The 9,144-nt window shown below is 43.9% G+C and overlaps 1 protein-coding gene across 1 annotated transcript in view; it reads right to left on the bottom strand.

Annotated features, from left to right (window-relative positions):
* Positions 1–9,106, bottom strand: part of LOC112069068 (sortilin-like) — a 25,689-nt gene extending 16,583 nt beyond the window's left edge. Inside the window, exons 1-7 of the mRNA XM_070438396.1 lie at positions 9,038–9,106; positions 8,833–8,935; positions 8,374–8,535; positions 6,029–6,102; positions 3,536–3,585; positions 3,077–3,204; positions 2,725–2,869 (exon numbers count right to left, since the gene is read on the bottom strand). Of these exons, the coding sequence (XP_070294497.1) occupies positions 2,725–2,869; positions 3,077–3,204; positions 3,536–3,585; positions 6,029–6,102; positions 8,374–8,535; positions 8,833–8,935; positions 9,038–9,072 (697 nt within the window). The 5' untranslated portion in view covers positions 9,073–9,106. The remainder of the gene's footprint in view (positions 1–2,724; positions 2,870–3,076; positions 3,205–3,535; positions 3,586–6,028; positions 6,103–8,373; positions 8,536–8,832; positions 8,936–9,037) is intronic.
* Positions 9,107–9,144: the final 38 nt, after the last annotated feature.

Below are 9,144 nucleotides of genomic sequence, written 5' to 3' on the forward strand. Positions count from 1 at the left end.
GATACAGACTGTCATAAATAGTTAATGTGGTCTGGATTCCAAGATAACTTGAAATCTAACTTTAAGAATAGATAAGAAGAACATCTGTCTCTCTCTCAGATGACAGGGGGATGCTGGACTTGAGGAGGACAACGACTATGGGAAGACCATCAAGACTGTTGCCACTAAGATCTTCTCTTTCGGCCTGGGGGAAAGTCCTGTTGCCTCTGTTATGACTGGAACTGTAAGTATGAGGAAGTGTGTGGTGTGTGTGTGTGTGGTCTACTTGTTTGCATAATGTTTGTGTGTCCTGCTTTGAATGTAAGCTTGTTCTCTACGCCTAAGGCCCTTCTCACTCTCTGTTTTTCTCTTTCTCTCTCTCTCTCTCTGTTTTTCTCTCTCTGTTTTTCTCTTTCTCTCTCTCTCTGTTTTTCTCCGACCCTCCTCCAGGGCACTCTGAGGATGATCCATGTGTCGACTAACCAGGGGGAGGAGTGGAACATGGCTCAGCTGCCTCCGGTTGGCCACGAGGAGTTCTATTCCATCCTGGCAGCCAATGAGGACATGGTGTTCATGCACGTGGACGAACCAGGAGGTGAGTCAATAGCCTATACTGTGTTCTTTCTTTTTATCTTAAAGTATTTCCACAGTGTTCCTCTAGTTAACCATGTTGGATATGACCCTAACAGGACCAATGTTCTCTCCTCTTCCTGTCCCTCTAGTTAACCATGTTGGATATGACCCTAACAGGACCAATGTTCTCTCCTCTTCCTGTCCCTCTAGTTAACCATGTTGGATATGACCCTAACAGGATCAATGTTCTCTCTCCTGTCCCTCTAGTTAACCATGTTGGATATGACCCTAACAGGATCAATGTTCTCTCCTCTTCCTGTCCCTCTAGTTAACCATGTTGGATATGACTTTAACAGGACCAATGTTCCCTCTTCCTGTCCCTCTAGTTAACCATGGTGGATATGACCCTAACAGGATCAATGTTCTCCTTCCTGTCCTCTAGTAACCATGTTGGATATGACCCTAACAGGATCAATGTTCTCTCCTCTTCCTGTCCCCTAGTTAACCATGTTGGATATGACCCTAACAGGATCAATGTTCCCTCCTCTTCCTGTCCCTCTAGTTAACCATGTTGGATATGACCTAACAGGACCAATGTTCCCTCTTCCGTCCCTCTAGTTAACCAGTTGGATATGACCCTAACAGGATCAATGTTCCCCTCTTCCTGTCCCTCTAGTTAACCATGTTGGATATGACCCTAATAGGACCAATGTTCCCTCCTCTTCCTGTCCCTCTAAGTTAACCATGTGGATATGACCCTAACAGGACCAATGTTCTCTCCTCTTCCTGTCCCTCTAGTTAACCATGTTGGATATGACCCTAACAGGATCAATGTTCTCTCCTCTTCCTGTCCCTCTAGTTAACCATGTTGGATATGACCCTAACAGGACCAATGTTCTCTCCTCTTCCTGTCCCTCTAGTTAACCATGTTGGCTATGACCATAACAGGACCAATGTCCCTCCTCTTCCTGTCCCTCTAGTTAACCATGTTGGATATGACCTTAACAGGACCAATGTTCCCTCCTCTTCCTGTCCCTCTAGTTAACCATTGTGATATGACCCTAACAGGACCAATGTTCCCTCCTCTTCCTGTCCCTCTAGTTAACCATGTTGGATATGACCCTAACAGGACCAATGTTCTCTCTTCCTGTCCCTCTAGTTAACCATGTTGGCTATGACCCAACAGGACCAATGTTCTCTCCTCTTCCTGTCCCTCTAGTTAACCATGTTGGATATGACCCTAACAGGATCAATGTTTCTCTCTTCCTGTCCCTCTAGTTAACCATGTTGGCTATGACCCTAACAGGACCAATGTTCTCTCCTCTTCCTGGCCTCTAGTTAACCATGTTGGATATGACCCTAACAGGACCAATGTTCTCTCCTCTTCCGTCCCTCTAGTTAACCATGTTGGATATGACCCTAACAGGACCAATGTTCTCTCCTCTTCCTGTCCCTCTAGTTAACCATGTTGGATATGACCCTAACAGGACCAATGTTCTCTCCTCTTCCTGTCCCTCTAGTTAACCATGTTGGATATGACCCTAACAGGACCAATGTTCTCTCCTCTTCCTGTCCCTCTAGTTAACCATGTTGGATATGACCCTAACAGGACCAATGTTCTCTCCTCTTCCTGTCCTCTAGTTAACCATGTTGGATATGACCCTAACAGGATCAATGTTCTCTCCTCTTCCTGCCCTCTAGTTAACCATGTTGGATATGACCTAACAGGACCAAGTTTCTCTCCTCTTCCTGTCCCTCTAGTTAACCATGTTGGATATGACCCTAACAGGACCAATGTTCTCTCCTCTTCCTGTCCCTCTAGTTAACCATGTTGGATATGACCCTAACAGGATCAATGTTCTCCCTCTTCCTGTCCCTCTAGTTAACCATGTTGGATATGACCCTAACAGGACCAATGTTCTCTCCTCTTCCTGTCCCTCTAGTTAACCATGTTGGATATGACCTTAACAGGACCAATGTTCTCTCCTTTCCTGTCCCTCTAGTTAACCATGTTGGATATGACCCGTCATATCCAACATGGTTAACTAGAGGGACAGGAAGAGGAGAGAACATTGGTCCTGTTAGGGTCATATCCAACATGGTTAACTAGAGGAACACTGTGGAAATACTTTAAGATAAAAAGAAAGAACACAGTATAGGCTATTGACTCACCTCCTGGTTCGTCCACGTGCATGAACACCATGTCCTCATTGGCTGCCAGGATGGAATAGAACTCCTCGTGGCCAACCGGAGGCAGCTGAGCCATGTTCCACTCCTCCCCCTGGTTAGTCGACACATGGATCATCCTCAGAGTGCCCTGGAGGAGGGTCGGAGAAAAACAGAGAGAGAGAGAAAGAGAAAAACAGAGAGAGAAAAACAGAGAGAGAGAGAGAGAAAGAGAAAAACAGAGAGTGAGAAGGGCCTTAGGCGTAGAGAACAAGCTTACATTCAAAGCAGGACCACAAACATTATGCAAACAAGTAGACCACACACACACACACACCACACACTTCCTCATACTTACAGTTCCAGTCATAACAGAGGCAAACAGGAACTTTCCCCCCAGGCCGAAAGAGAAGATCTTAGTGGCAACAGTCTTGATGGTCTTCCCATAGTCCGTTGTCCTCCTCAAGTCCAGCATCCCCCTGTCATCTGAGAGAGAGACAGATGTTCTTCTTATCTATTCTTAAAGTTAGATTTCAAGTTATCTTGGAATCCAGAACCACATTAACTATTTATGACAGTCTGTCACAAGAGGCTACGACTATAGAGACTACAACGAGTATAGAGACTATTACACGACTAGAGACTATTACACGACTAGAGACTATTACACGACTAGAGACTATTACACGACTAGAGACTATTACACGACTAGAGACTATTACACGACTAGAGACTATTACAGACTATTACAGACTATAGAGACTATAGACACATTCTAGAGTTTATTAGCTATTGAATGGGTGTCGGTGTCACTTACTGCAGGATCCATTGAGGCTGGTGGTGAAGAATATGTTACTGTCCATCCCCCTGGAAACAGAGAAGACGACAAGCTGTCACCACACATCACTAGCCTTTGTAAACATTTATTTGAAAATGTAACTAGGCAAGTCAGTTAAGAACAAATTCTTATTTACAATGACAGCCTACCGGGGAACAGTGGGTTAACGTCGTTGTTCAGAATGACAGATTTTTTTTTTAACCTTGTCCACTTGGGGATTCGATCCAGCAACCTTTCGGTTACTGGCCCAACGCTCTAACCATTAGGCTACCTGCCGCTGTACCAAACAAGTTCAGTTGCTAGTGTAACGGATGTGAAATGGCACGCGGCGACCGTTGATGWGTGCAGAAGGTCCCTGGTTCGCGCCCGTGTCGGGGCGAGGGGACGGTTTAAAGTTATACTGTTACACTAGTACAGCACCAAGATCACTGTTTTCTATGTATACTGGACTGATATAGTTTGGGACACACGGGTACAGCTGGAGATATGATGGAAGTTGTGACAGGCTGTAGAGACAAACAGCTGATCCTGCTGTCCTAAAAAGACCTTGGTGATGACGTGCTTTATCGTCTTGGTTACAGTTTAAAATCACACATTCCCTCCCACATACATACTGTACAGCCATGCCCTTCTCAAATATCTACTTTGCTGTGTTTGTCTTCAGAAAGTCTTGTCATGCCATAGTTCAGTTAAGTTTGACCTATATTCCTGTGTTTCTATCAAGGTTAGGTCTTTAGGGACTGGGAGAAGAGGCTGGGTGGTGTGATATCGACTGTGTGTGTGTGTGTGTGTGTGTGTGCGCGTGTGTGTGTGTGTGTGTGAGACGCTCTGGGTGTCGCAGCGCTAGAAAGTGAACCAGCGAGGGTAAACAAAACACTCAGCTACTACTGACGCCCTTTCATCACAATGCAGGCAGAACCAGGAAATACCTCTACACAAAAATAGAGCTTCTACAGGGTAGGGCTTGGCCCAGAGAACACATAGTCAAACACTAACATGACTGCAATTCCAGTTTACTGCCTGCTCTTACAGTGTATTTTACGGTGTGTGTTTTACGGTGTGTGTTTTACGGTGTGTGTTTTACGGTGCCCTGATAAGTCGGGGCAATATTGATGTTCATTTAGTATGTTTATTCAACATACTACATCTAAAAAAACAAATCAGCTAGCTGATCGGTCTATTCATAGAGATCCTATTAAATTACTAGAGGGACTAAACCCTCAAAGTTCCAGAACTGGGTGAACATGGCAGCCATCTTGGTCAGGGAGAAATCCAAAACCAGTCTAATTGGATTGAAGTGCAGTAGTGGCATTGGTGATGCAATTCCTGCTTTTACTGATGCAGGACAATAAAAGTAAGGCATGTGATGTATCACAAATTGTGTAATGGAWTTATAGTCAACCTAGGATAGTCATAATTACAAATGTTAAACGCATTTTCTATATTAATAGCCTCTAAAATATATATGTTAACAGACCATAAAAGTCTCAGATTTGGTTTTCTTGGAAAGCTGCAAGTGCTAATATATGATACAATCAGTATATTTACAACTTTATACAAAAAATAATAATTATATATGTCACATTGAAATGTGTTGTTTTACAGGGTCAGCCATAGTAGTACGGCACCCCTGAAGCACATTAGGGTTAAGTGCCTTGCAGAAGGGCACACCGACAGATTTTTCACCTTGTTGACTCGGGATTTCAAACCAGCGACCTTTCAGTTACTGGCCCAATGCTCGAACCGCTAGGCTACCGGACCATACTGGCTACCTGCCAGTCTAAATCCTATCATAAACTGATTCGAGCCAGTGTATGGCTGAGGATTGACTGCCTTGTTAGAATGGAATGTTGGCATATTGGCAGTTAAATCTTTCTCATTATGGAATCATTCCTCTAAAAACACATACAGCGCATTTATGGAATCATTCCTCTAGCTAACATACATACAGTGCAGATACATTCTYCACATTCATTGTTTTAAACAATATCTTAGCACAGCACTGGCAAAACTTGGTCGGCCATCTCCCTGACCAATATGTCTGACCGTTGAACCATCATAAGAAGGTTCATATCCAGTCTAGTATTCAAATTCTATGGGTTTATTCAACATACGACATCAACCAATCAGCTAGCTGCCTGAGGGAGCAGAGGTCAAGCTAATATAATTCCTCCAAATCAACTACAGGGACTGAGCTGCAGTTAAGAGAGGGAATGAACATACAGTTCAGTCTACATAACAACAGTGGTCATTGTAGGAACTCAAAAACAGACCATGAGCAATGGGATAACTGGCTGCTAAAAGATCCTCGTTTTTTTTTTTTTTTTACAAACTCTTACCTTGTGGGCAGCCATGTAATGATGGGTACATCTTTACCCAAAGTGGACGTCTCTTCGCTGTATACACATCTTTACCCAAAGTGGACGTCTCTTTGCTATATACACATCGTTACCCAAAGCTGATGTCTCTTACCATTTGAACAGACACACCATGTCGTGGATCTTCACCCAGTTCTCTCCAAAGTCCTCGGACAGCCAGAGCTCGTTCTGTAAAGGGTTTCAAAGGGTATTAAAAATACATAAATTGAGCCTCCCGAGTGGCGCAGCGGTCTAAGGCAATGCATCGCAGTGCTTGAGGCGTCACTAGAGACCCAGGTTTGATCCCAGGGTGTCACAACCGGCCGTGACCGGGAGGCCCGGTGTCATCCGGGTTGGGGGAGGGTTTGGCCCGGGGAGCTTTACTAGGCTCATAGCGGGCCGGGCGCCTGCAGGCTGACTTCGGTCGTCAGTTACATTTACATTTAAGTCATTTAGCAGACGCTCTTATCCAGAGCGAGTTGAACAGTGTTTCCTCCGACACGTTGGTGCGGCTGGCTTCCGGGTTCAGCAGGCGGGTGTTAAGGAGTGTGGTTTGGCGGGTCATGTTTCGGAGGACGCATAACTCGACCTTTGCCTCCCGAGACCGTTGGGGAGTTGCAGCAATTATACAAGATTAAAAAATAAATAATAAATGGGGTAAAATAATAAGAAAAACTTTTGTTGCCATACACAGACAATAAAATATGGCCCCTATACACACACAACAAAAGATATGGCCCCAATAATGTCCTCTCTAGTTTTGTTTTGATTCCCACAGCTTTACGCTCCAACTGACACATGTAGCCCTTTACACTCGTATTCGGGTTGAAAATGATAAGCGCCTTCATTGGAATGCAGAACCTGTACAGTAACATGACGTCAGAGCTCTGGCTCTGTGCTTCACAGCCTCTGTGTGGGTTTAGACTGACAGACCTTCTGAACTGGAGCACCACAGCAAGTTGCCCCCTCATCCCTTCAGAATATGGAGCTACTTTTGTTGAAATGATTGTTGTCTGACTGGGGGGGGGGGGGGGGCTGTAAATTAAGAGGACTATGTATTTTGAAAGATGAGACGGTTTATAATAAAATACTGCTTTGATGTCATACAAGCAAGCCAGACAACCGTGAGTCCATATATGCACTTCACATTTCCATATCATAAAACTCACGTCATTATACACAGTGTCAACGTTTACGATCACTATGTTTGATGTACAGTTACCAGATGACCTGTCGTCATAGCCCGGGGGTCGTTCCGAAACAGAATGCGCCCGGGGGTCGTTCCGGAACAGAATGAGCCCGGGGGTCGTTCCGGAACAGAATGAGCCCGGGGGTCGTTCCGGAACAGAATGAGCCCGGGGGTCGTTCCGGAACAGAATGCACACCTGAATTACATGACCTCTTTTCTATGTGCATCAACATTACGGTCTATTTTTTCTGAATTACCCTGTGAAAGCCTAACACTGTAAGATCWTATTTTATAACTTAATCAAATCATTTTGGCAATAGATCAGACTTTCATATCATGACAACCTGACCCAGATTGAGGTTTATAAAAAAGGAACAATTTTTTAATTGCGTAAACAGTAATTGCGTGATGGCTGGGAAGTGTTCCAAACAAAACATCTACAAGTGTTGCTTGCTCTAGTTCCTCAACAACACAGCTAGGAGAGCTCCAAAAAGCACCTAAGTTGAAGACTTGAATTTGCTTAGGCACTGTGCACACTTTGGAGAGGTGTTAGCTCTCTCACTGAAATACTTGTCATTTTGTTTTGTGTCTTACGTTGCACCTTCTATAGAATCGTTTGTGGTCACATGCACATCCTTATGGTTGCACCTACCCCACATTATCCAGACATTCCTATCATGCTAATGAATGGATTCAGACAATTTTCAGATTTCTTTATCAACAAATGCAGTAAAAAGTACTGTAAATGTAAAATGTCCCCCCCCAAAAAATAAAGTGTAATGTTTCTATTCAGTCTTGTGTCAGGTGAACTGTTGTGTCCTCAACTTTGGTCTAATCATTTCCCCATGATCTCTAAACTGTTCCCATTCCATTGCTACCACGCTCATGTTTCTCATATTTCTTCTGTAAGAAACACTTCAATTTAGCTCTAAAATAAAGTGATTTCGACAGAGAGGATCTGAACAGCTCCTAGTGTCCTCAACTTTGGTCTAATCATTTCCCCATGATCTCTAAACTGTTCCCATTCCATTGCTACCACGCTCATGTTTCTCATATTTCTTCTGTAAGAAACACTTCAATTTAGCTCTAAAATAAAGTGATTTCGACAGAGAGGATCTGAACAGCTCCTATCAACCCTGAGGGGTAGACCACTGGTGTTGTAAAAGTACTGATAAGTTGTGTGTCGGGTCTGGATAAGACGGGTCTGGGTGTTAGAAGTAGTAAGAATACTTTGTAGTACTCCCCACGCCCCCTGACCCCCGCAGACTCACAGAGTTGCTGATAACCAGGAGTACGTTGGAGTCTCTGGGGTTGTATGTGATCTGCATCAGGGGGTTGAAGGGAAGGTCCTGGTGTTCAAAGCTGTTCCCAAAGTCTCTGGAGATAAAGATACGAGATCCCAGGCTGCCAGACACGTCACCTGTCAGGATCACCTGGGAGGAGCAGGACAGCCAAACCAAATGATGATATGTCCCATTGAATTCATAGAMCTATTCTGAACATTGAACAGTGGTCTACAACATCACGCATCTTTTGATACATTACGGAGATATAAGATATTATAAGCCTCGATACGTGACAGTAAAAGGTTCATACATGCTTAGAAAACGAACAAAAGTTATACCTGCAGTCTTTCATTAAAGTGTTGCCATTATTTTCAGAAGCGTTTCTTCTAGAACATGCCATTAACACAAAAGATAGTTCTCACAGGTTCTAAAAACGTATCTTACCTTCCCAGAGTTCTCTGGTCCGATGGCGATCCCGAACTCTGTCCTGATGAAAGTGTTGTTGATGAGGTTTGTGACATCCTGGAACGACTTCCCATAGTTCTCACTGAGGAAGCACACTTAATATTCAACAACTCAAATATTATCTGGCTATATTTTAACACAGAAATTCTTTGACACAACTGGTGATGAATCAGTCTGCTCTTACCTTCGATAGAGTTTGGACTGGGCGAATCTCAACATGAAGAATGGAACCTGGAATGTTGTCAAAGCCAGGATGACCTGTAGAGAACAAGTCTAGCTTTAGGACTGGTA

Source organism: Salvelinus sp. IW2-2015, unplaced genomic scaffold (assembly GCF_002910315.2).
Source record: "Salvelinus sp. IW2-2015 unplaced genomic scaffold, ASM291031v2 Un_scaffold890, whole genome shotgun sequence".
NCBI classification, from domain to species: Eukaryota; Metazoa; Chordata; class Actinopteri; order Salmoniformes; family Salmonidae; genus Salvelinus; species Salvelinus sp. IW2-2015.